Genomic DNA, 26372 nt, shown 5'->3' with positions numbered 1-26372 from the left:
ACGGCAAGGATCCAGGCACAGGGACCTATGCTGAGAAACTCAGTAACAGATAGAAAGAATGAGTCCATGTCCTACCTCAGGCAGGAAAGAAGAGCAAAGGGAAGCCCAGGCTTTCAAGCGTTTTCTGCTGATTCTGAAAACATTACCTGCTATGTCAGGAGAGGTTAATTTTCTTACTGAATTTAGGCATGAATAAGAGCAATGAATGAATTGCTCTGGCTTTGTTTGGGCTTCCCCCATGCAGTCCTGCTACTACATCTCATTACAGACACTTCTGTGTCCATTCTTAAGCCAATATAGCTCTGCTGATACTTCTTAGAATCTATGCTTTAATGCACATTAGCCTATTTTAATGCACATTAAAGAATCATATAAAAGCATGCTCTTTAGTTAATGTGCATTAAGCTAGGCTCATGTGCATTTTCCTAGTACCACACAACAGAGGTACTAGATTTAATGAGTATTATCTAAAGTGAATTAAAGCATGTGTAGGTGCACCTAGCACCTGTTGTAATTGCTTCACAAGGTCTTATACCTGACCTGCAGCACCTAAGGGCACCTATACATGAGTGCAGAGGTTGCTCCAAGATGCTGGAATTCCAGCCCATTGGAGCAGACTTAATTAATCAAGTCTGCTGGAGTGTGGTAATTACTGCACTTCAGCAGCCTTCTGCATCACATGTATCAGCTTCCCTGAGTTTAAAAATTGTGGCAGGGGCACTTCAACTAAACTTGTCAAATGAGCTTTACCTCAAGCACCCCCACCACCATTTTTAATTGAAGGGACACTGACACACAATGTGCAGTGCCGCTTTAACTAAAGCAGCTCAGGGTTCATTGAGGGCAGATACTCCCTGACTAACCTGATTTCTTTTTATGATCAGGTCACAAAGTCCCTGGAAAAGGGTGTCAGGGTAGATGTCATCTTCCTGAACTTTAAGAAGGCCTTTGACATGGTTCCCCACCAGATTCTCTTAAAAAAACTAGGTGACTGCGACATTGATACCTATACAGTCAGATGGGTGGCAAATTGGTTAGATGGTCACATCCAGAGAGTGGTGGTGGACGGGTCATTTTTGACCTGGAGGGGTGTGGGCATTGGAGTCCCCCAGCAGCCTGTACTGTTCAACGTCTTTATCAGCGATCTGAATGTGGGTGTGGAATGGACACTGTCCAAATTCATTGACGACACCAAGTTGTGGGGCAAGGTGGGCACTCTGGAGGAGGGGGACAGAATACAGCTAGATCTAGACAAATTACAGAGGTAGGCAGATGAGAATAGGATGGAATTCAACACAGACAAGTGTAAGGTGCTGCATCTAGGGAGAAGGAACCAGCAACACATCTATAAACTGGGGAACACCCTTCTTGTTAACACAGTGGCAGAAAGAGATCTTAGAGTCATTGTTGACTCCAGGATGAAATGAGCTGCCAATGCGAGGAAGCAGTCGGTAAGGCCAGCCGCACCTTGTCGTGCATCTACAGATGCATCACAAGCAGGTCCAGGGAGGTGATCCTTCCCCTCTGTGCTGCATTGGTCAGGCCACAGTTGGAGTACTGGGTACTCCAGTTCTGGGCACCGGACTTCAAGAGGGATGTGGCTAGCATTGAGAATATCCAGAGGAGGGCCACTTGCATGGTCAAGGGACAGCATAGCAGGCCCTATGAAGAGAGGCTAAAGGGTCTGAACCTATTCAGAATCCACAAGAGAAGGCTGAGATGGGATCTGGTGGCCATTTACAAACTCACCATGGGGACCAGAAGAAATTGGAGGATCTGTTCCCCCGGGCACCACATGGGGTTACTAGGAATAATGTCCACAAATTGTTAGAGAGAAGGTTCAGGCTGGACATCAGGAGACATTACTTTACAGTTAGGGCTGCCAGGCTCTGGAGTGGGCTCCCAAGTGAGGTGGTACTCTCTCCTAGCTTGGGGGCCTTCAAGAGGAAGCTGGACAGATATTTGGCTGGGGTGATATGACCGGGACAGGGGGTCAGACCTGATGATCTGTTTAGGTCCCTTCCAGCCCTAAGCACTATGATACTATAATACTAATTGAAGTGCCAACCCCTCACCCCCAGAGCACATGTAAAAGTCACATAATATTTCACCTTCTGCCCTTGCAATTAAGGCTGTGTGAAATTTCGCCAACCGTTTCATTTCAATGCTGTTTCGGTTCATTTTGAACTTGAAACAATGAAATTGAAATGAAACAGAGGGCTTTGAAATAAGCTTGAAATGAAATGAGGCCAATTTTGAGTTTCAAAAGTTTCAAAATGTTTCAAAGCTGAAGCTGGGCTTGCCTGCAGGGAAAGAAAAAGTAAGGAGAGGGAGGGGGAAGAGTGGGGGAAGGACTACTCTCATTATTGACTGTGTAGCTGGCCAGTGAGTGTCATCCTTCCCTGAGGTCCCTTCCAATCCCAGTGCTCTGGGGCAGGGGTGCAAAAACAGCATAAAAGGCAGCATTGTTTGAACTGCCCTGCTCTCTGAGTTGGAGTCTGTCATGCCGTGAGTTGGCACTATATGTATGGGTCCTCCCCCAAGGTCGGGGTTCTCTCAACTCTCCTGCTATGTCTTGATTGTGTATATAAGAAAGAGGGGGTTCAATGGTGTCTTCCTTTCCCCTTTTGTCCTCAAGGGGCAGGATACTCACGGGTGCGTTGTGGTGTTCCTCAGGGTTCCACCTCCCCCACCACATGCCAGCCATTTGGGTACGCAGGTTTACATCCTGATGTGGTGTCTACCCCTTGACCGTGAGGTCCAGCATAGATGGCGATGCTCCAGTTTGTTGTCTGGATGAAGATTTGCTCCGGTAGCCCCGACCCCCTGTCCTCAGGGTCTGAGCCTCAGATGGCAGGCATCCTCTCCGAGAGGAACACCTGCCTGGTTTTCTTTAATGAGAAGAGGCTGGGAACAATTTGTCCCCAGCTTGCTGCAAGCCGCTGCTCCCACTCAACTGCTGCGGGACCATGCCTGTGGAGTCTCCACTCCTGAAGCCTGGAGCTCCCCTCTGACCAGTGGTTTCCTGGCTGGCTTCTACCCCCATGCCGGCTTCCAACAGTGTTTTTAAACTTCCCATGGTGGCAGCATCAGCTGCTGCAGTCATCTGGCTGCCGCCCCACCTTGGAAGCAGCTGCTTGAAGAGCCAGCGGAATGCCGGCTCGCGCGGCTCCTGCTCTGTCCCTGCCCAGGGTGCGGGGGGGTCTCTTTTCCCCTTCAGGAACTCTGGGGGTTATCCCCAGTCTTCCTGGTGCCTGTGGGGGCTTCTTGCCACTACAGCCCTCTCCTCTTAAGCTGCCTTGTGGTGTCTTGGTATCTTGCTGTACATCCTGAGTTGTCTGGTGCTGCTTCTGGTGTACTTGGTGCGCCTCCTCAGCTGGCACATCTGGAGTGATATATCTGGAGAGGAAATCCACCACAAGGTTATCTTTACCGGGGTGATGCCCGACTGTGAACTTAAGAGGTTGCAGAGCAAGTGCCCAGTAGGTTATATGGGTGTTCTCTGTATGGGGTTTGGGGCATGATCCATTACTACCAGGAACTCCCAGCCCATCAGATAATATTTAAAACATTCTACCACCCAGCATATAGACAGGCACTCCTTTTCTATTGTAGCATACCTGGTTTCTGCATTGTAGCATACCTGGTTTCTGCTAAGTTAAACTGACAGCTTGCAAATGCGACTGGTTGCTCATCTTCCCCCCATCATTGTAGCAGGACCACCCCCAAGGCACTACTAGATGCATTGGTCTGTAAGATAAAAGGGGTAGAAAAGTCTGGGGTACTACTACATCTTGACACATAACCTCCTTCAGATTCTCAAAGCTCTTTGTAATTTCAGCTGTCCACTGTAAAGCCCCTTGATCCCCTTCCTTGGAGTGCATCAGTGAGGGGTGTGGCAAGCTCCACAAAGTGCAGCATAGATCGTTGATAGCAATTAATAAGCCCTAGGAAGGACCGCAGTTGGCAACAGTTACACGGTTCCTGAAAGTGGTGTATCACCACCACTTTGTCTTTGAGGGGTCAGATGGTTCCCTGGCCCACGCAAAACCCCAGATACTTGGTCTCTTTTCCAGCCAATTTACATTTCTTGGGGTTGGCTGTCATTGCAGCCGCTTTGACTTCTCCCAGGACATCCCTCAGGGCCTCCAGATGCCATGGCCAATCTGTGGTAAAGACGATTATGCCATCGATGTAAGCGGCAGCATAGGCTGTGTGTAGTACCAGCAGGGAATCCATAAGGCTCTGGAATGTGGCTGCAGCTCTGTTAAGCCTGAAGGGCATTCGTAAAAACTCAAATAGGCCCCAGGGCATTCCACAGGCTGTTTTGGCACAATCTGTGTGTCTCATTGGGATTTACTAATACCCTTTGACTAGGTCAATACCTTGCTTCCCCGATCTTCTCCACTAGGTGGGAGATATGGGGCATGGGGAAACTGTCAAAGGTCTCCAGTGCATTCAATTTCCGGTAGTCTATGCACAGGTGGAGTGACCCATCGGGTTTGGCTACTGGTACTATTGGACTGTGTCAGGGGCTCTGAGAAGGCCAGATAATCCCTTACCTTTGTACCTTTACTATTTTCTGCTGTATTTCTTGTTGTAATCGATGTGGTATAGGCCTCCACCACTCCGTGACTAGGGCACTCAGCAGCATCCTGATTTCATGTTCTACTTCTTGGGCCCACCCCAGGGTCTTTTGGAATACATCCCAGAAGACTTCTACCATCTCCTCCAGAACCCATCATTGCCCAGCGTCTAAGTCTTTCCCAAGCTGATCTTGCACCCCAAGAGTTATTCCATCCTCCAGCTCCAGGCAAGGAGGTCCTAGCTCTTCTTCTGCCTCCTTGTGTTGTGCCATCTAGCCCTGCTGTGTCCTCCACTCTTTGAGGAGGTTGACATGGTAGATCTGGTGTGTTTGGTGGTGTCCGGGTTTGAGTACTTCATAATCTACCGGACACACTTGCCAGGTCACTTCAAAGGGGCCTTGCCACATGGAGAGTTGCTTCCTTATCAAAGCTGGAAGTGATACTAGTACCATATCATCCAGTTGGAATGTTCTAGACTTCCTTCTCTGATCATACTGGGTCTTTTGACATTCTTGAGCTCCCTGGAGATTCTGACAGGCAATTCGCTGAGTCTTGTTAATACACTTTTGCAATTCCTGTCTATACCTTTCCACCATAACCTCTGGCCTCACTGGCCTCTCCCACTCTTGTCTAATAATTTTTAGGAGACCCCTTATGTTGTGTTTGTACACCAGCTGAAAGGGCAAGAATTGCATAGACTCTTGAGGAGTATCCCACAGAGCGAATAGTGGAGTTAATAATGTGTCCCACCTACGTGGGTCTTCTTGTTCACATCTCCTGAGCATCCTCTTGATGGTCTCGTTGAGTCTTTCTACTAACCCATTGGTCTGGGGGTGATAAATGGACATCTTCAGATGGTTGATGCCCAGGGTGCTGCATAGCACTTTCATTACTCCCAGCATAAAGTTAGTCCTCTGGTCAGTTAGTATTTCATGGGGGATTCCCACATGGGCAATTCACTTTAACAGCTCTTCAGCCACTTGAGTAGCTGTGATTGATCTAAGTGGAACTGCTTCTGGAAAATGTGTTGCATAGTCCACCAAGACTAATACATATTGGTACCCCCCATGAGACTTTGGCAGGGGTCCCATGATATCCAGCACTATGCGGGAGAAGGGCATCTCAATCACCAGCATGGGTTGCAAGGGGGCCCTCTGAGGTCTCCACTCCTGGGCTCTCTGACACTTGGGACATGCTGCACCCCACCTATCCATATCATCTTGCAGCCGGGGCCAGAAGAAATCATGGACCAGTCTTGCCCTGGTCTTGTTGCACCCTAGATGAGCCCCTAACAGGGAGTCGTGTGTCAGCCTCCAAATTTGCCGGTGGAATGGGGCCAGGACCAGCAGCTGGCATCTCTCTGCAATCCCCTCCTGACCCCTCTGGATCCAATACAGCAGATCCCCTGTTACCTTATAATAGTAGGCACTCCTGAATGTCCCTTCACCTGGGTCCTCGGTGACCAACTGTTGCAGCTCCAGATCTTCCTGCTGTGCTTGACAAAATTGCATTCCACTGGCCTCCTGATCTATGTCTATACCGCCCTGCACAAGTACGTCCTGCTGGGAGGATGTTTCCCCTGCCCAGCCCTCCCCTCTGCATAATTGCTTTCTTTCATCTTCTGTTGCTCTTACTCATTCTAGCACCATGTAAATAGGTCCACATTCTTAGCCCAGGACCATTTCACATGCCAATGCCAGGGCCAGTCCTACCCTTAGTTCTCCTTGAAACTCCATTACTCTCAACAGGAGATAGCAACTCCAGAAGCACATTTCACCACCCAAGATGCAGGTCATAACCAGGGGTCCGGCCTCCCTCACACCTGCTTTCAGTTCTAGATCTGCTCAGAGTAAGGACTGTGAACACCCTGTGTCCAGGGTAGCTCGTACTGCCCAGCCATTGATCATAGCCATCACTACTGGTCATTCCCAGCCTTCCTCCTGTAGGGCAGCACCAAAACTACGATCCATGGGCCTACCCCATTCAGCTTCCCTTGGCTTATCTCTAGGGCTGGGAGGTGGAGCCAAGCCTCGACTTAGCTTACAGAAGCCCAGCCCACCCTCCCTTGCAATAAGGCTGGTCCGGCACAATGATAGCAGACAACAACCCTCTGGGTGGGCCCTTCTGGGGCTCTATCCTTTTCTTCTCTTCCTGGGTCATGCTCCCGGTTGGGGCCCAGAAGCCTCGTCCATGACTACACTCATTCTCCGAGATGGAGAAAGCCTCAGTGAGGTGGAGGGCCTCTTCACTGTTCTGTGGTTGGTGTTGTCTCACCCATATCTGGGTGTCTTCCTCTAGGTCCCTGCACCTGGCAGGCTTCAAATATCCAGTCCCGTGCTGCTCGGCTTTGGGTGTGTGAGCTTGCCTGCCGCTTCATCCCTGGTGTTGTATAGCCCGGATATATTGCCCTGGGGTAGCCCTCACCCCAATCTCACCTGCCACGACTTTTCTCATAATTTCAGTGGTGGGGTCAACTACTAGGGCCTATCCAGAGTCAGGACTCTTGGGGCTGTGGTCTTCTGCGAGGCTCCAACCTCCCCTACACCTCACCCTAATACCCAGCCTCGCCGGGATGCTGTTGTTTCCAGGCCCAATCCTCTTCTCGTGTTGTAAGGGCACTCTGTTACAGATCTGAAGGTCTATCCTGACCCTGAACCAGGCTGGCTCTGAGACCCTTCTCAGGCTTCCTCCCTACCCCTCCAAAAGTGGGCAACAGAAAAATGAAACTAAAGGAAAACACTACCAGTAAGACTCCCTGGTTACGAACAAAGATTGGGCTCCCTGGCCTGGAGAATTCCTCTCCCTATTAACCCTTTCTAAGGCACCCCTCAGTCCAGCTGATATACTCCTGGAGTGCCGCACGGGACTACTCCTGGTCCCTCCAATTCCACCTTACTCAGTCCCTCGCCGAGTGGCTCAGCCTGGTAGGTGCTTGCTTCCTGCGGCCCCTCTCGCTGCTCAAGCTCTCCGCTCCCCGCCAGGATGGGCTCCAGGAGCCTTCCCAAATCCATGCCAATCCCACCTGGATTGCAAGGTCGTCTCTCATCTCCCTCTCCTTGGGACTGCCTCCTCCGTCGGTCTCTTCACCTGGTGTCCCTGGATCCTCGCACCCGGCTCCACTGTTGCAAATAAGGGCATCCACCGCCTCCTCACTGGCATTCTCCCTCCGGCAGCTTCAGGGGAGCCTCTTGCCTCGTGGCAGTTTGTTGGCCTCCTCCTCGCCTCTGAGCGGGGCTCCAAGGGCACCTCCACTTGTGGCTCCACTCCTACTCTCCTCCCTGTCTTCCTTCCTTTGGTTGCTTTTTATTCTCCCGTGCCAGCTCCGATCATGATTAACTGCAGCTGGCTGCAGTTTCAAAAAGATGCGGCTAATCAGCCGCGCAGGTCCAGCTGCCTCCTCCGGTCTTGCCACGGCGTCAGCTGCAGGTAAGGGAATCACCGTTTCTTTCTTGCTCCCCTCATCTTCCTGGTCGTGTTTTGGGTCCCAGGGTTCCCCTTTGGCCCCTCGGGGTCTGTTCTGTGTAGCTCCCCTGTGACAGTCCCAAAGGAATTGTTCCAAAAGAACCTGGTCTTTGACCATATCTCAGGTGTACTGGGTCATGAGGAGCCACTTATTCAACGTGTCTTGTAGGTACTGGAGTAAGCTACGAGGCCTCTTGATGTCTTTTGCCTTCCATGCTCGGAAGACCTGTCTGTAGCTCTCGGGTAAAATCTTAAGCCTGTATAGGATTGCTGCCGTCACCATGTCATAATTGAAGGCCTCTTCCCTTGACAGTGCCTGATATGCTTCCTGGGCCTTGTCCACCACTAGGGTGCCCAACTAATGAGCCCACTGAGTATGGTCCAACCCCATCTGTAGGGCTGTCCTCTTGAACACCTCAGAGTTATCATCACACATCATCTGCGGCATCTTGAACAAGGCTGCATTCCACTGCATGCATTCTTGTTGGTGGTTGCCCTGTGTGGTGGGCCAGTATGGGGGGCTCCTGCGTTGTGCCACCCACCTCACTGTGCCCAACCACCTTCCAGGCTCCGGGTGCCTCCCTAGGGGTGCCTCGCATCTGGCTGACCCCCTTCCTGGAGCACACTCGCTAGCCTGGGGGTAATGTAAGCTGCCACCACGCCAAGAAGGGATTCTCTCAGCCCTGTGTCCTCAGGGAAACACAGGCCTAATAGTCCTACGGGTACTTGACCCAGTACAAGCACTTGGGGCACTTCCCCAAGTCGGTGGCCAAAAAGGAAAGCCAGCTATGTATCTAATCAGATCTCAAGTAGCTAACTCACAAGCATCATCCAGAGGCTGTTAGAGATTCCCTCTGGAGGCAGGCCATTCCTAGCTCATGAGTTATGGGGGAGAGAGCCAGTTTCAGATGGTAAACTCCTCTCTAAATCTGAGTTCCCCGCATGGCTGCTGCCCCCTCCTCCTGGGCAGTCTTAACTTATATAGGCCCTGTGACCTCGTTCACCTGGTCCAATGGAGGCCAGCACCTGTTGGCTGTTGGCCAGCCAATTTGAAATACATCACTAGTTGCCGGGCAGACTCTAGCCCATGAGGTAGAAGCCCCTCACCCAGGTAGCTGATACTAGTCACATAGGCAGAAGGAGCAGGTTTCACCCCTCCCTCAGGAATGTGTCCATCTCAGGTTACCTAAAGAGATAGGGTAAAGATGTGTCTCCTCTTCTGGGCCCTTCCTAATCAAATTGTCACAGGGCATAGATTTTGGGGAGAAACAAAGATGGCTTCCTGCCACACCTTGTAGCTACTGTATTTCTAGCACTTGTCTGATCGCCTGGATGGCTTATGTCAGAAGTTTGATGTGGGCTACAGCCAGCAGCTGAATGGTTGACTCTGCCCAGGTCAGGATCACTGATCCGCTACAGTGGGAGCCAAGTTCCCGGCCAATCACCACTGTCATGCTATGAGTCAGCACTATAGGTATGTCTCCTCCCCCAAGGTCGGGGTTCCCTCAACTTTCCTGCCACATCTTGATGGTGTGTATAAGAAGGAGAGGGTTCCATGGTGTCTTGCTTTCCCTTTTTGTCCCAGGACAGGGTACTTACAGGTGCGTTGTGGTGTTCCTTTGGGCTCCACCTCCCCTACACCTCATCCACAAGCCAACCATTTGGGTATAAAGGTCTGTGCCCTGACGTGATGTCTACCCCTTGACATCAATGTGGTGTCCAATGTAGATAGCAATGCTCCAGTTTGTCATCCAGATGTAGATTTGCTCCGATAGCTCTGACCCCCTATCCTCAGGGTCTGAGCCTCAAATGACAGGTGTCCTCTCTGAAAGGAGTGCCTGCCTGGTTTTCTTTAATGAGAAGAGGCTGGGAACAATCCATCCCCAGCTTGCTGCCAGCCACTGCTCCCACTCAACTGCCATGGAGCCGTGCCTGCAGAGTCTCGGATTCTCGAGCCTGGAGCTCCCCTTCAACCAGCGCTCTCCCAGCCAGCTTCTCCCCCCATGTCAGCTTCTGGCAGGGTTTTTAAACTTCCCGAGATGGTGGCATCAGCTGCTGCAATCAGCTGGCTGCCACCCCTCCTGGGAAGCAGCCACTTGAAGAGCCAGTAGAATGCTGGCTTGTGCGGTTCCTGCTCTGTCCCCACCTGTCTGTACTGTTGGTTTCCCAGGGTGTGGAAGGATCTCTTTTCCCCTTTGGAAACTCTGGGGGTTGTCCCTGGCATTCCCAATGCCTGCAGGGGCTTCTCGCCACCACAGTGTCACTTACTGAGCTGTGTGTTCCAGCAGCTCAGCATCAGACAACTATGACTAACAGCACTTATCTTGTAAAGGATTCCCTACTTGCTAGCCTAGCAAGAGGGATTTCAGAACACCTTTTTCTTCTAGGCACTTTTATTTTATTCTAATATTCATTGATGTATTCTTTTGAATTTTATACTTATATTGGATAGGGTTACTATAGAATTTAATGTATATAGGAAGGGAAATGCATTTAAATTTTATTTCTATACATTTAAAGCTTTGCAGCATACATCCTATATTATAGAACTTATATAGGAAGAAAAATACATTTATATTTGTTTTTATACATTAATTTTTTGCACCAAACCTACATTTTTTATTTATATAGGGAGAAAGATATATTTATATTGTTTTTTACTGCACCACACCTACGTTATTGAATTTATATAGGGAGAAAGTCCTATTTTTATTGGTTTCATACATTTCTTCACTGCACCACACTTTCAGTTTTGAATTTATATAGCAAGAAAGTCCTATTTCTATTGGTTTCATACATTTCTTTAATGCACCATACCTTCATTTTTAAATGTATATAGGACTGCAAAAACATTTATATATTTGTAGAAAAGGAAGACATGAAACACACCGTAAAGCATGGTGGAAAGGCAGGTAGCTATCCTTCATGGAGGGACAGAGGAGGGGGTAGAAGGAGAGCTGTAAGTCCCCCCGACACACACACCGAACTGAGACTCAGCCTTTTTCCTCCAGCTGGAAGGGATGAGGCTCCTACAAACAGCAAAGAGGGGGAACAGTGCCAGTGCCACTGCCTGTGCCCGAGACTGCATCCCCTCCATGTGCACCAGCTATAATCCACCACCACCACCATGACGACAACAACAAGCACCAGCACGGCAGCCTACTCCACCCCTATTTCACTTCCCATGCTGAGCCTTCCAGTGCCAGAGGAAGAGCTGGCACTGGATCTGGATCTCAGTTCCCCAGCAAGGGAAATTCTAGGGAAGGAAGGGGAATCATTTGAGTTTGTGCTCAACACCTCTCAAGTTTCCCCTAGAGCCAGGTCTCCTTCCCCAAAAGGCACTTCAAAGGAGGTTGAAGTACAGGTGGAGGCAAGTGTCTCAACTGAGTCTGTTCCTCCTCTTGCTGTGCCTCTGCCTTCTGATGAGGAGGAAAATGCAGCAGCATCCACACATGAACCCACACCCCAGAAGTGAGTGGGTAGTGTGGTCTGGGATCATTTTTATCTGGCAGATGATCCCACATACACTATCTGCCTGGACTACCAATCAAAAACCAGCCAGGACAAGGGAACAAAACATATGAGTACCGTGGGGATTGCTGATGCATCTTTGCAGGCACCACTCCCTTGCCCTTGCTCCTTTTCAGCCTGGAACCAGTGGGAGTGTGCCCAAACATAAGTCCCCCTCTCACTCCAAAACCCCCATTCCCCTAAAGCAGAGGCAGGCCACCCTGGAACAGTGGGGGAAAGGCAGACTTTAGAAAGTGGGTGCATTGCAAGGGCCAGTGAGATCACCCAGAGCATTGGGGAGATGCTTGCTGTCAATGACCAGCACTTCTCATTAGTTGAGCAACCAGGTTCAGGTGACTCATGGAGCTCGTGACCCAATCATACCAAGTGCCCATGTGCACCACCTTCAGTAGGATGGTGGTGCCCTCCCTGTATGAGGCATTCAGGGAGTACTTGAGGGAGGAGCTGTGCAAGGCACGCCTGCAGGTAGCCTTACACTTCACTTCAGACATCTGGAGCAGCTGGGGTGGCGATCATGCCTGCCTCTCCCTCACAGGGCACTGGAGTGACCTGTCAGGCCATCGGTCGGCTCTTCTTCAAGCTGAGCTGATGGATGAGTCCCATACAGCAACTGAGATCATGGGGGCCATGAACCTCTTGGTGCAGGGGTGGCTCACTGGGCAAGGCAAGCTCACTCACGGGTTCATGGTCACCAACAATGGGGCCAATATGGTCAGCCGGTCTGTGATGCCAAGTTTGTTGGCATCCACTGTGTGACACACAAGTTGCACCTTTTTCTCAGGGACACCTTGGCTGGGGACAGGGCTGCCGGTGATGGCACCAGCACCACCATCCCTACAAGTTTCATCCAAATCAGACAAGAAATGACAAAGTTATAGGCTATTTTATGCTTCCCCATTATAGCCTGTGGGCAAAACATCGAAACAGCATCAAAACAGCGAAACTCTTTTAATGAAACGAAATGGAACAGCAGTTTTGAATTGAAATTAAATTCAAAACAAAACGCTGTTCCATCAAAATGTTGAAATGCAAGTCGAAATGGAACAGTGCCATTTTGCACAGCCCTACTTACAATCATTCCAATACACCTGAGTGCTGACCTGTGTTTTTAATTCTCCAAGAACAATAGGATCCCACTCATGATCACAGTCTGAGCTTTACCACAATAAAATACCGAACGGCAATAATCATAGAAATGGATAATCTATTACTGTTGTACCTAGAGCACATGGCACTGGAGAGGCATGAAAAGTATTCTATGGAAGATGTTGCATGTCACTTTCTCTCTGGTATCCCTTGCCCATTTTTCAGATGGTTATCCAAGAGAAGAGATCATCTACCGCTGGAGACGTTACTCTATTGAGGTCTCTGATCAACGCACTTGGAGGCTTTACCAGTTTGACTTCACAGGCCTGAGGAACACATCAGAAGTTCTCAGAACTGGAGCTGGTAAGGCACACTCATCTGACAGAATCACCACCATGCTATGGAGAGGGGTAGAGGGTCCTCTGCACATCTTGGGAGGCCACATGCATGTAGGAGGTCTACAGGGGAAGGGGTACAGTAGGAAACAGAAAGCGGAGAAGGTGCAGATAGGTACAACCTGAACTGAGATTCTTCAGGGAGTGAGAGAGCGAGCACAAGAGTACCCAGGGAAGGACAGCACAGATACAGGATGTCCTTCAACCTTAATAGCAGGAGGTAAGAATGGAAACATGGGCTTCCCACAGGGAGCCTAAAAATGAAAAAACATAGAAAATTAATGCCTATCTAGAAGCAGTAAGGCAGGAGGGAAATTGGATGAAAGCAGTGGCAGGGGTCAGCAGGGAAGGCAGCAAGGGTGACACTGAGAAGTGGATTAGTGGAATGACAAGTAGAGGTTTGTCCCAGAAGACCCTCTATTTCTCAGCCTCATGGGATAGAAATGTCCTGTTTGTGCCCATAGCTGATCATGTGTCATGATGTCAGCCCATTTCTAGGAGTCTACATGGCATCTTAACAGGTGCAACATTATGCAGAAGCTGCTTGCAGTCATGGTGCAGCTGGCAGGACATCCTGAGGCTGCACTCAGGATCTGTCCAGTAGACTTTTCCCACAATTTTGGTGGCCTGGTATTGACACAACCCTTTCAGTGGCATGCTGTCAATATGGGCAGATAAAGCTAGAGTTGGATGTGGTATAGAAATGCCCATGTTCCACTGTGTTGGAACACCATACTTCAAAAACCTGCAGCCACATATATGGTTGCTAGATTTTCAGTGATAATAACACTGGAAAAGAGAGATTATTCAGCCCCTGTACCTCTGCAGTAGTTTTACTGATACCATCGGTAGATTGAGAATATGTGAACTCGCCTTCTCCAATCGCTACCTTTGATGACATCACCAGGGTAGTAGGAACTTTCCATCATCCACAAACTGTAACTCTGTAAACTTGGCTGTCCCTAGTTAGATTCACAGATCTATTTTGTTTTCAGTATTTGCATCCGTTATATTTAGAACAGTAGATTTTAGCACTGCTTTGGCTTTCCTCCCTTTCTGGGGCAAGCTTTTACTCTCTGAGCAAATGACATGAGACTCCTGTCTGACTGGAGAAAACAACTATAAATGGAAAAAGTCAACTGGTAGGGGGAAAACCTGACCCTGTCCATGGCATTGAAATATTACCCATGTGAAGAAATTGTCCCAAATAGGTTAATTACTATCTGCAAGAGGGTTGCTGACATACTGGGATGTATTAAATCATGAAAGAGGCAGTCTCAAGGTATCATTTGGTATATGGGGGAGCCACATTAATCTTGCCTTGAAGGAGAAGTGAATTCTACTGTTATGCATTATACATTAATGTCAGAGGTCTTTTCTTTTAGGAGATCCCAGCATTCCAGCCATCAGAAAGCATTCACCTCATTGGAAAAGAGGGAACCAGTTATGATTACGAGGGAGGTTGCTGTACAATCTAGGGTCATGGTTTCATAGTTGGTAGGGTCGGAAGGGACCTGAGCAGATCATCAAGTCTGACCTCCTGCCATGGGCAGGGAAGAGTACTGGGGTCAAATGACCCCGGCCTAGGTGATTATCTAGCCTCCTTCTGAAGACCCCCAGACTAGGAGCGAGCACCACTTTGCTTGGAAGTTGGTTCCAGATCCTAGCCACCTGGACCATGAAGTAGTGCTTCTTGATGTCTAGCCTGAACCTACTCTCTATCAACTTGTGGCCATTATTCCTAGTTACTCCTGGTAGTGCTCAGGGAAACAGGGACTCTCCCGTTCCCTGCAGGTCCCCCCAGTAAGCTTATAGACAGCCACCAGATCCGCTCTCAGCCTTCTCTTGTGGAGGCTGAACAGGTTCAGGTCCTGTAGCCTCTCTTTGTAGGGCCTGCCCTGCTGCCCCCTCACCATGTGAGTGGCCCTTCTCTGGACCCTCTCCATGCTGTCCACATCCCTCCTGAAGTGCAGCGCCCAGAACTGGATGCAGTACTCCAATTGCAGCCTGGCCAGTGCCGCACAGAGAGGAAGGATCACCTCCTTGGACCTGCTTGAGATGCATCTCTGGATGCATGACAAGGTGTGGTTGACCTTCCTGACAGTGTCCTCACATTTGCGGCCCATGTTCATTTTGGCATCAATGATGACTCCAAGATCCTTTTCTTCCTCTGTGCTGACAAGAAGGGAGTTCCCCAGCCTATAGGTATGCTGCTGGTTCTTTCTCTCTAGGTGCAGTACCTTGCACTTGTCAGTATTGAATTCCATCCTATTCTCATCCCCTGTAACCTGTCCAGATCTAGTTGTAGCCTGTCCCTCCCTTCTATCCTGCCCATCTCTCCCCACATCTTAGTGTCATCCGTGAATTTAAACAAGGTGCTTTTCACCCCCTTGTCCAAGTTGCTGATTAAGATGTTGAACAGTTCCCTGGGGGACCTCACTACCCACATTCCTCCAGGTCAAAAATGACCTGTCCACCAATATCCTCTGGGTGCGACCCTCTAGCCAATTTGTGACCCACCCGACTGTGTAGGCATCAACGCCATAGTCACCTAATTTTTTAATGAGAATGGGGTGAGAGACAGTGCCAAAGGCCTTCCTAAAATCCAGAAAGACTACACCTGCATCTAAGGATTTTGTGACCTGGTTGGAAAAAGCAACCAGGTTGGTCTGACAGGATCTGCCCCTAATGAACCCATGCTGGCTGAAAAATCAGATGCATATATATGCAGACAAGACACTGTCAATACTGCTTATCTTATCTCTACAGCCGGTAAACCTTCCTCTCCCCCACCAAACAAGCAAGGTACACCTTTCAAATGTTTCTTACAAGTCAAGAGGTGATAGAAACAGAACCACTGAAACAAACCTCTTTTACCATCTATTTTCCCTGTAAAATCAGCTGGCTAAGTAGCTATGAACACGTGTTAGAACATCAAAAAGAACTGTGCTTTGCCAATAGTTCATGGTTAATAAAGATTAGAAGCCAAAGTTAGCAGCTTACCAGAGAGTGTATGGAGAGTAGAGCAAGGGCTGAGCAGCTTAAAATCAAACTGAACTGAGAGACAAAGGAGATTTCTGCCTATGAAATAAAAAAGAGCCAGACCCCCAGGCAGATGCACAAGGTCAGTCTGATGTCTACATTCAAGATGACAGCAATGGACCAATGATAGGCACCTGCAGACCAATCATGGCACTGATAGGCACCTGCAGAATGGATATGAGAATCCCAGCAGACAGGTCCCTTACTACAGAAATAACAAGGAGGGGGATGTTAATCATATCAGGCAGACAAGAGTGAGCACTGGATTTCATTCTTTTATTACCTACCCATTCTCATTACATGCCTTCCCATGCCAGTAGCAACAATCTGTTCTTCACACCACCTCCCTCTGGCCTATACTGAGAAGGGTTAGCTCTGTAGGTCTGTCATGTAGGTGAGCACTGAAACAAGGCTCTGGGTCATCTCCTTATTCCAAAGGAAAGGCTAGTCCAATGGCCTTCACTTCTCCGATGTGCTCCATCAAGTCAACCTAACATTTTTTGTTCCAAGTTCCTATGGGTAACTTCACAAATGGCTCTGCTTTTCTACCTGGAATGCAATACTAATGGCTCAAATCCCTATTGCTTTACTCCATTATAATTCATTAAAATCAAATAAATCTTTCCCCGATTAAAGAGCAAGTGAAAGGGAAGGAAGATCTGGCCCATTACCCATAAAGTTGCCTCTACAGCATTGGGATGAATCTTCAGAAATAGAAAAAAATGTGGACCCTATCCAGAATCATCCAGTAAGCAGAAGAGAAGATCCAGAGCTGAAGTTTAGGAAAGGAGGACATAGGGAATGATTGGTGGGAAATCCTAAGCTCTGGAAATTCAGACTGGCTAGTTCCAGTCAAGGCCTGGGCCCTGATGAGCTGTCCTTATGAGGTACCAACCTGTATTGCGTCTGTAGGAATCTTAGACATCTAAGCTCATCATTCAGAGTTGACCCCCTGGGGCATAGTACCTTTTTTGTGGATATGCTGAAGTCTAAATAGATGCACCTATAAGATGCTGCCCTTAGTCTCATCTTGCTTTGGAATGAGAATAAGCATATTGCAAATGGTGAGGCACTGAGGTGCTGTTGCAATGCAGTGTTGTAGGGATGATAAACAACAGGAGTAAAGAGACTTTGGCCAAACAGAATCATATTATTCTAACTTGTGTGCCTTTTTATGGCCTTCGTCTAGGTGAGTACATGGTGATGACTGTTTCCTTTGACCTGAGTAGGCGGATGGGCTATTTTGCCATTCAGACCTATATCCCCTGCATCCTGACAGTAGTTTTGTCCTGGGTTTCCTTCTGGATCAAGAGAGACTCCACACCAGCCAGAACTTCTCTAGGTAAGGCAGATATTGCATATTATACCACCAGTGATTATTGTTTCATTAGGGTACATGCAACCAGCTGGCAAGCAACAGTTTCCAAAGCACCTAAATAAGCTGAACAGGACTAATGAAAGTCAATATGATTTTTACTAGCCAATTGCCCATCAAAAATGACCAGGGGTTGGGGGGAGCAGGCAGTGACAAAGGCCCAGCCCCCTTCCCCCCACAGTCCAGGCCCACTCCTGGCCCCACCATCACCACCGACACCAAGGCACACCTGCTCCTCTCCCCGCAACCCCTGCATCACACCCACTCAGGGACAAGAGGAGTGGGCTCAGGGCTGATGCAGGGGAGGGGGGTGGGGGAGGAGTGGACCTGGGCTCTTTCCCTCCCCCAGCTGCTGCTGTGGCCGCATCAAGCTGGGCCTGCAGTTCCCCTCCCCACTCCCACCCCCAGCATGGGCTTTGTCCCCGCTTGGGCCTGCTCCCTGCCCTATGTTGCTCTCCCCACCACACACTGGGCCCAGGCCCACTTGCCCCCCCCCCGCCTGCATTACCTGTTTCCATCAGCCAATCAGAGTGCGAATAAAGCATTATGGACAGACAGACAGACAGACAGACTTAGGGTTTTATAATATTAGAACATTTGTTCCATCACTTAGGTGCTTTTGAAATTTTTACCTGGCATCCCAAGTGATATCGTTCATCCCTCTGTACTTTTGAGGCAGACCAATGAATCCAGGTGCACTTAAATAATCATCACCAAATGAAGCAGATCAGCTATGCCAGGATGCAGCCTGCAGGACAACAGGCAACATGTTCCCTGTTTGCAGAGAAATGCCTCAGGGAATCTCAAGGCTGTGCCTCTGTAAGCAAGGAAAGCTAGGGTGTCCCCACTTAGAGGTGTACCCCAGAGCTTATTTTTGTATAAGCAGAGAAAGTTGAGGTTCTCCACTTCCAGAAATGAGCCCCAGGGAATCTTCAGAATGCATTTCTGTAAGTGGGGAAACTCAGGCAGGTGCTTTCAGGGCTTAAGGAGTCTGATCCTTGAATAGGGTGTGCAGGATTGAAGCTCTCAAACCCTGAGTACACCTGCCCAGGGCAGTTCGAGAGTGAAGGCAGCTCCAGGCTGCCCTCACCTCTTGTACCATAAACTTAACAGACATCTGCTTCAATAGTGTCAGAAAAGTATTGCCATCTTTGTTGCAGCCATAAATTTGTGCATTTGTGGTATAACACATGGTATAGACGTCTGTTTGCTTTCCCTTTGTGCCTCCATAAAAGTTTCTATGGCAGTAGTAGAAAAGCTGGTGACAGTACAACAGAACTGCCATTTACTACATCAAACCATTGGTCCATCTTGCCCAGTCTCCTGTGTCACACAGTGGCAGAAAGTGGATGCTGAAAGGGAGAGTGAACTGGGTTTGACCACGGTTTTTTCCATTGTTCTTCTCTCACTTGCAGCATCCAGCATTTAAGGCCTAGGAAGTTCTGATTCAGAGGCTGTACCCCTAACTCATGCTGAAAAGCTACTCCTGCACCTTTCCTCCAAGAATTTATCCAATCCTTTCTTGAATCTGGCTAAACTGTCAGCTTCCACATCATCTTGTGGCAATAAGTTCCATCCACATTTTAATTACAGGGTATGTAGAAAAGAAACTATTTTTTTAGGTTTAAACACTACTTACTAGAGATGTAATATTTCTGTACACTTTGAAGCCATGGAGGGGGGGAAATTTCTGGAAAAAAATGGAAATTTGGGGGGAAATGGAAATATACATGATACTTATTTTCTTAGCACCCTTTACAGGTCTAAATTTACTTTGCTACTTTAAGAACATAAAATGTATTATGTATAACTTAATTTGCTCATAAAGTTATCATGTTTGATATATTTGTTAAATTTAAAAGTATAGTTTATTCAGACAAATTACAAATTTACTAATTGAATTTACTTTAAAATGTTTTTAATTTTTGTTACAAATGGAGCTACAAGCTGCTGAACTCTAAGGAACCTAGCATCTCTTAGTTTTTGCCAGTTTATGAGAAGCAGGCAAAAATTAAAGTTGAAAATAGAAGAACTCATCAACATTATAGTAAAACAAAGAAAGTTATTATGTATTCTAGACTTAGTCTCCTCCACAGTGTCAAGCATATACAGAAAGCACATTTTTAGAAAAAGAGCTGAAAAAAGGGAAAAAAATATCAAGACTTATTGAATACAAATTTTGCTATATGAAACTTTGTCTAATCAGTCTCATTTTCTAAGCTATCGCTATCAGCAGTTTCTGATTCTTCTGTTCCTTCATTGTCATCTTTTTCATGGACTTCTGAAAACTGAAGTTTTGCCTGGATTGAGACAAGGTTCTCTACTTTTTCACATGTTCACTTACTTCTTGATTTGGTGTGAGTATTTCCAAACATAGACCAGTTTCTTTCATGTGCTGCAGAAGATGAAGGAATCTGAAACAGGCAAGAAGCAAGAAGGGTCAGAGGCTGTGTGGTGCAAAGGCCTTGCCACTGTGTTGCAGGGGGGATGTGGTTGCCAGTGTCTCAAACTGCCCTCCTGGACCAAAGATACCTGAAGATGTTCTGTATTCTGCAACATTTGAAAGTATCTTTTCAACATCAAGTCCTAAGTGTGTTGCTTGTTTTGTAATCCAGTCAAATGCAGTAGCAGTGCTATCATCACTAACAATTCTGCCTTTGAATCTTGGATCCAAGAGATTTGTAGCAGCACGAACTGATTGGCAACAAACATTCTTCCCATCCGTTAATAAAGTCTTTCACTTTTCTTTCTTCTGTGCTTGTAAACGGAGTTACACTTAGATTCTCAAAAACAGTTGATTTTTATCTGGGCCATTTGGTAAGGAATGTCTGACAAAAGCGTACTATCTGATTCAGATGCAGTGATTGCTGAAGAAATTGGCTTTAGAATCTTCAGGGAGTTCTGCAGCTGAACCCAAAAGACATCCTCATCATGTAAAGTGTTCCTCACACTTCTGGATGCTTTAAGGTCCTCAATTATTACTATTTCTTGAAGAGCTTCTTTATTTTTTAGTAAACTTTCAAATGAGATCACCGCTCTAGCCCATCTACTTTTACTACAGAGTTTGAGTGTCACTATTTTATTCTTTGCATTTTTTCTTCCTTCTTCTTAAAGACTGCAGCTACAATATTAGTAGCTTTTACATGTTTTATAACTTATTTTGCTCTTCTATAGATCTTTTGCAGAGTGTCCAACTTCATGATGTCATTAAGAAGCAAGTTTAGCCCATGGGATGCACATCCTATTGCAGTAATATGTGGGTTATCCATTATGAGCTCCCATGCTGTTTTCATGTTATTTGTATTGTCAGTCAGCAAAGCAAATACTTTACCACTGCCAATCTTCTGTAGGACTTCACATATTTTACTACTGGTATACCTTGCAATATGCCTGTTGTCTCCTGTTTCAGTGCTTATGTAAAAAACTGGTTGAGGTGCTGTTATCATAAAATTTATGATTCCTTCTCCCCACACACTTGTCCATCCATCTGTAAGTACTGCAAGCCACAGTGCTTCATTGATTTTCCCTTGCACAGATTGCATTACACATTCATATTCTGACTCTAAAAGAGCCTTGCTCAAAGAATGCCTGCTCAGCAAACAGTATGATGGTCTCAGTAATTTAAAAGCTTCCTGCCAATATGCATTTTCAGTCATTAACAATGGTGTCCCAGAAGAATATATTGCTCTTGCAAGAGCTTGGTCATCTTTTTCCAGATCTTCAGGTGTCATCTTGTCTAGAAATGAACCTATCGAGAGTATTTTACATAAAGTTGGTTGCAATATTTGGTTACTTGAGGATGTTGATTGGGCAACCCTTTGCGATGCTGATGTTATAGAAGGAGGAGGAGGAGGAGGAGGAATTCTAGATCAAAAACATTGAAAAGAGCTACTTGTATTTTCATCATCTTGATCTACCTCCTCCTCACTTATACCCAGGAAGGATTTTTTAATATCTGCAAGACACTTCTTACATACAAGGATGTGTTTGGTCATCCTAGTAGCATTTGGAAATGCATATTTCATTTGATAGTATTTGCAAATCACATTTTTTCTCTCAGAATAACTTGCAGTGTGGAAATGTTTCCATATGCTAGAAGTTGGCTACACCATTTTGCTGAGGGAGAAAAAAGAAAAATGTAATTTAGTGGCTAGCTTGCATATATAAGCACTAAGCTACAGCATGTACAAATTTAGTAATGGATGAAGGAGAGGCCTCCTTAGAGTTAACTGTAAACAACTGTCCTGCCCTGCAGGCCTCGCTTTACTGCTCAGGTTGGGTGATTTGTCACAAAACATCAGATTAGTTGGAATTCAAGTATTAGTTATAAAAATATACTAATGCAGCTAAAATATAGTTTAATATACTGAATTCAGAGAAATTTAAACTCTTACCTTTCAATAAAGAAGTAAAGTTTCTTTCAGCTCCTTTGTGCTGCTTCTGTACTTCTGTGGATGTCAAAGTCATAGGGCCAGGAGGAGGCAGGCTTCTTCCAACTCCAGAACCTTTAGACTTGCTCTGTCTCCTTTCCTGAGGCTTTTGAGCAAGAAGGGCAATAAGCTCCTTGTTTCTAATCTCTACAGGAATGAATGGATACTGCTGCCAGTATCCACTCCCAGTCCTTTGAGCCTAGTCATGAGGACAGGAGCAGATCCACCAACCTCTAAATAAAAAGTCAACAATAGAGGCAGTCCACAAGCAAAGAAGGCACTGAATCTTTCTTCCTTCTTTTGTGAAAACGGCAGTGCCCCCTGGGAGCAGAAATGCATCTTGCTCTTGAATTTAAGAGTTGTACTGTACTGCTTGTCCTCGGTGTACAGGAACTGTAATGATCTGATACTGTAGATAGTCTTACATAAAAGTTTTCCTATTATATAGTTATTAGAAAAAAATTTGGAGAGTAAAGGGTAGCAGTATATGAACACCTTGTCTTAAACATTTTATTCATCATTCTAAAAGAAAATATTTCATAAGACCTTTTTTTAATGTTTCCAAAAATTTTCAATTTTTCCAGTTTTTCAGGGGAAAAAAACAAAAAAAAGACCTCAGGGAAAAAACAGGAAAAAACTTTTTTTTCTGAATTGGTTTGTTGTTTTTCCAGGCCTTCACATCTCTACTACTTACTGGTTTCATTTTATGACTCCTAGTTCTTGTATCATGAGAAATAGTAAATAAAAAAACCCTATTTACTTTTTCTGCATCATTTAGTGTTTTGTAAACTCTTCTCATGTCCTGCCTTAAGTATCTCTTTTCTAAATTGAACATACCTAGCCTCTTTTACCCAGAAGGGTCCAAGTCTGACACTGGGCTTTTATGGGCTTGAGCTAATCCACTCATAGATGCACTGTGCAAGTCTAGCAGAATGGTAAGAATGCTGCTCCTTGTCTAGGTTTGCACACCATCCCTGGCTGGCTTTCTAAGTGTGTATAAAACATATTGCAACCCTTTAGTTAGGATCAAGGGTAACCTGTGTTTACTATCTTCTGTTGTCTCATCTATATAGGAATTCTCTCTTGCTCTAGCAGGAGGTAGTACGAGAGATTTAACAGGTCTTTGCCATCTCTCCCTCCTCTAATCCTGTTCAAATGCATTGGCTCTATTTGTATTCTGCAACGAGTTCTGTCTCTTTTCTTGTTCTCCCCACCAGTCCCCACTGAATCACTTTCACCTTGACTGGCAGTAACAGCACCAGCTCTGCGAGGTCTCCTCTGACAATGGGGATACTGTCATTACCAGGCAGGGCTAATCTGATGCTTTCACAATTTCTACAATGCCCTCCCCTTCTCCATCAAAACAAATTTCCATGGTGACCACCTGAAAAGCAAGGAGGTAGCATGGAGAGTTTTATGTCAGTTTCAACGCAAGTGAAGGGAAATTTGCATTCTAAGTAACCAAAGGAATAAATAGCAACAGGCTGTGTGTTATGTATGACTGAAAAGGGCATTGTTGCCAACTTGAAATACAGAAGCAGGTTTCCACAGATGGATTTGCCTTGGAGGGGGGCTCTCTTTGTTGGTTGCCAAAAAAAGCAACTCGGGGATGTCAAAAGTAATGCGCTAACTTTACATTTATGTTATATTGCATAAAAATAACACCCCCCCCCAAAAAAGAAAAAGAAACGTAAAGCCAGATTCAGACAATATTAGAGAGATTTAAAACAGGCTACTATCATTGGGATTGGAAAGATATGATGTCACATCCCAATTCCAAATGCAAATACAATGCTTAAATACATTTAAGCCAAAAATTGATCCTCTCATGCATCCTGTCCAACTTCCATATCTTAAGCTGAAACAAGGCAGGTAGGAATGAGAGTAATTTTGCCCTGACAAAGCAGAAGCAGGACTACACTGAGCATGTGCTTCAGAAACCTCTTCTGTATGTTATTCAGAAGACTGATCAATATAGAGCAAGTGAAACAATCTTCAGAAAAGGCAACATCCATTCATATGAATACACCTGTGAGAGTTAGTCCCAAAGCACCCAATCCGCACTTCATTAAAATTAAAGTCCCACTAGGTCATGGGACTTTGGCTCGAACACCAGTTACAAAAAACATGGATCACATTGATCTGAGAGCAATTCATTGATGTCCAAGGAGTTATATGAGTTTCACCCTTTGTGTTACAGGGGTGTAGGTTGGAGCCGTGTTGGTCTAAGGACATAAGCAGACAAGGTTCTTTGGGTGAATCTAATATCTTTTATTAGACCAACTTAAATAGTTGGAAATGTATTTTCTTAGCAAGTCTTTGAGTTTAAAAACCCTTCATCAGGCTGAGGAAGCATCTGCAGTTGTTGTGTGCTCTTTCTGGATGGAATGACTAGCAAAGAAGCCAGAGGCTGGTATGCATGCAAGAAAGGCAGTCACTGAGGAGGGTTTTAAACTAGGTTCACCATGTTTACCAAAGCCCTGAGGTAAGAGGGGAAGTGGGGGATCTGGAGGAAGCACAAAGATGAGGGGGCAACAGGTGAAGCCTGTTCATATTAAGGCTGTAGGGCAATTGGCTGGTGCTGCTGGCGGGAATCTCAGGTGTCTGTACAGGAAAGCACAGAGCCTGGGAAACAAGCAGGAAAAATTGAAACACAGTCACAGCACTATGACATGATTGGAATAACAGAGACCTGGTGGGATAGCTTGCATAACTGCAGCACTGTCATGGATGGGTACAAACTGGACAGGCAGGGGAGAAGAGGAGGAGGACTTGCACTGTATGTAAAAGAGCTGTATGATTGCTCAAAGCTCCAGTATGAAACTTAAGATAAGTGTGTTGAAAGTCTCTGGGTTAAGGTTAGAGGGAAGAGCAATAAGGGCGATGTTGTGGTGGGGGTCTCCTACAGACCACCAAACCAGGAGGATGAAATAGATAAGGCTTTCTTCAGACAGTTAGTGAAAGTTTCCCGATCACAGGCCCTGGTTCTGATGGGGGACTTCAATCACCCTGACATCTGCTGGGAGGGCAATACAGCAGTGCTCAGGCAATCTAGGAAGAGTTTGGAGAATGCTGGAGACAACTTCCTGGTACAAGTGTTGGAGAGGCCAAAAGGCCATGCTGTTCTTGATCTGCTGCTCACAAACAGAGAAGAATTGGTGGGGGATATAGAAGTGGATGGTAACTTGGGCAGCAGTGACCACAAGATGACTGAATTCAGGATCTTGACAAGAGACAGAGAGAACAGCAGAGTATGGACCCTGGACTTCAAAAAAGCAGACTTTGACTCCATCAGGCAACTGATGGGCAGGAGCCCCTGGGAGGCCAGGCTGAGGGGGAAAGAATTCCAGGACAACTGGTTGTATTTTAAAAGAAACTTTATTGAGGGTGCAGGAAAAACCATCCCAATGTACAGGAAAAAAAAATATGGCAGGCAACAAGTTTGGCTTAGCAGAGAACTCTTCAGTGAGCTTAAACATAAAAGGAAGGTTTACAAGAAGTAGAAATTTGGACAGATGACTAGGGAGGAGTATGGGAACATTGCTGAGGCATGCAGAGACGAAATCAGAAAAGCCAAAGTGCAATTGGAGTTACATAGTTTCTAGTTCAGAAGGGACCTGAACAGATCATCAAGTCTGACCCCATGCCCTGGGCAGGAACGAGTGCTGGGATCATAATACCCAAGCCAGATATCTATCCAACCTCCTCTTGAAAACAACCATGGTAGGGGAGAGCATTCCAGAGCCTGGCATCCCTAACTGTAAAGTAATGCCTCCTAATATCAAGCCTGAACCTGCTCTCAATCAATAGTTCTGGCAGTTATACCTTGTTATCCCAGGTGGTTCCTAGGGGAACAGAGCCTCATCTGTTTTCCACTGGTCCCCCCTGGTGAGTTTATAGATGGCCACCAGATCCCCTCTGGGTCTTTTCTTGTGGAGGCTGAATAGATTCAGGCCCTTTAGTCTATCTTAAGAGGGCATGGCCTGCTGCCCCCTAACCATAAAAATGGCCCTCCTCTGGACCCTCTCAAGGTTAGCCATATCCCTCTTGAAGTGAGGCACCCAGAACTGGACACAATACTACCACTACGGCCTGACCAGTGCCACACAGAGTGGAAAGATTGTCTCCCTGGACCTGCTTGTGATGCATCTATAGATGCACGACACGGTGCAGTTAGCCTTACTGACTGCTTCCTCACATTGGTGGCTCATGTTCATCCTGGAGTCAACAGTGACTCCAAGATCCCTTTCTGCCACTGTGTTGACAAGAGGGTGTTCCCCATCCTATAGGTGTGTTGCAGGTTCCTTCTCCTTAGATGCAGCACCTTGCACTTGTCTGCATTGAATTCCATTCTATTCTCATCCGTCTGCCTCTGTAACCTGTCTAGATGTAGTTGGATTCTGTCCTTTCCCCCCAGTGTGCCCACTTCTCCCATCTTTATGTCATCAGCAAATGTGGACAACGT

General features: G+C 46.6%; 1 protein-coding gene across 2 annotated transcripts in view; it reads left to right on the top strand.

The window, feature by feature from the left end:
- The window catches only part of LOC149858312 (gamma-aminobutyric acid receptor subunit gamma-4), a 130525-nt gene that overhangs the window by 83901 nt on the left and 20252 nt on the right, over positions 1–26372 (top strand). For both annotated transcript variants that reach the window (XM_090060338.1, XM_090060337.1), the window contains 2 exons: positions 12891–13028; positions 17292–17444. In XM_090060338.1, the coding sequence (XP_089916464.1) occupies positions 12891–13028; positions 17292–17444 (291 nt within the window). The remainder of the gene's footprint in view (positions 1–12890; positions 13029–17291; positions 17445–26372) is intronic.

This window comes from Crocodylus siamensis, chromosome 8 (genome assembly GCF_052110815.1).
Source record: "Crocodylus siamensis isolate JL-2025a chromosome 8, ASM5211081v1, whole genome shotgun sequence".
NCBI lineage: Eukaryota > Metazoa > Chordata > Crocodylia > Crocodylidae > Crocodylus > Crocodylus siamensis.
Note: the sequence above shows the minus strand (reverse complement) of the source record. Positions and strands in the feature narration are given on the sequence as shown.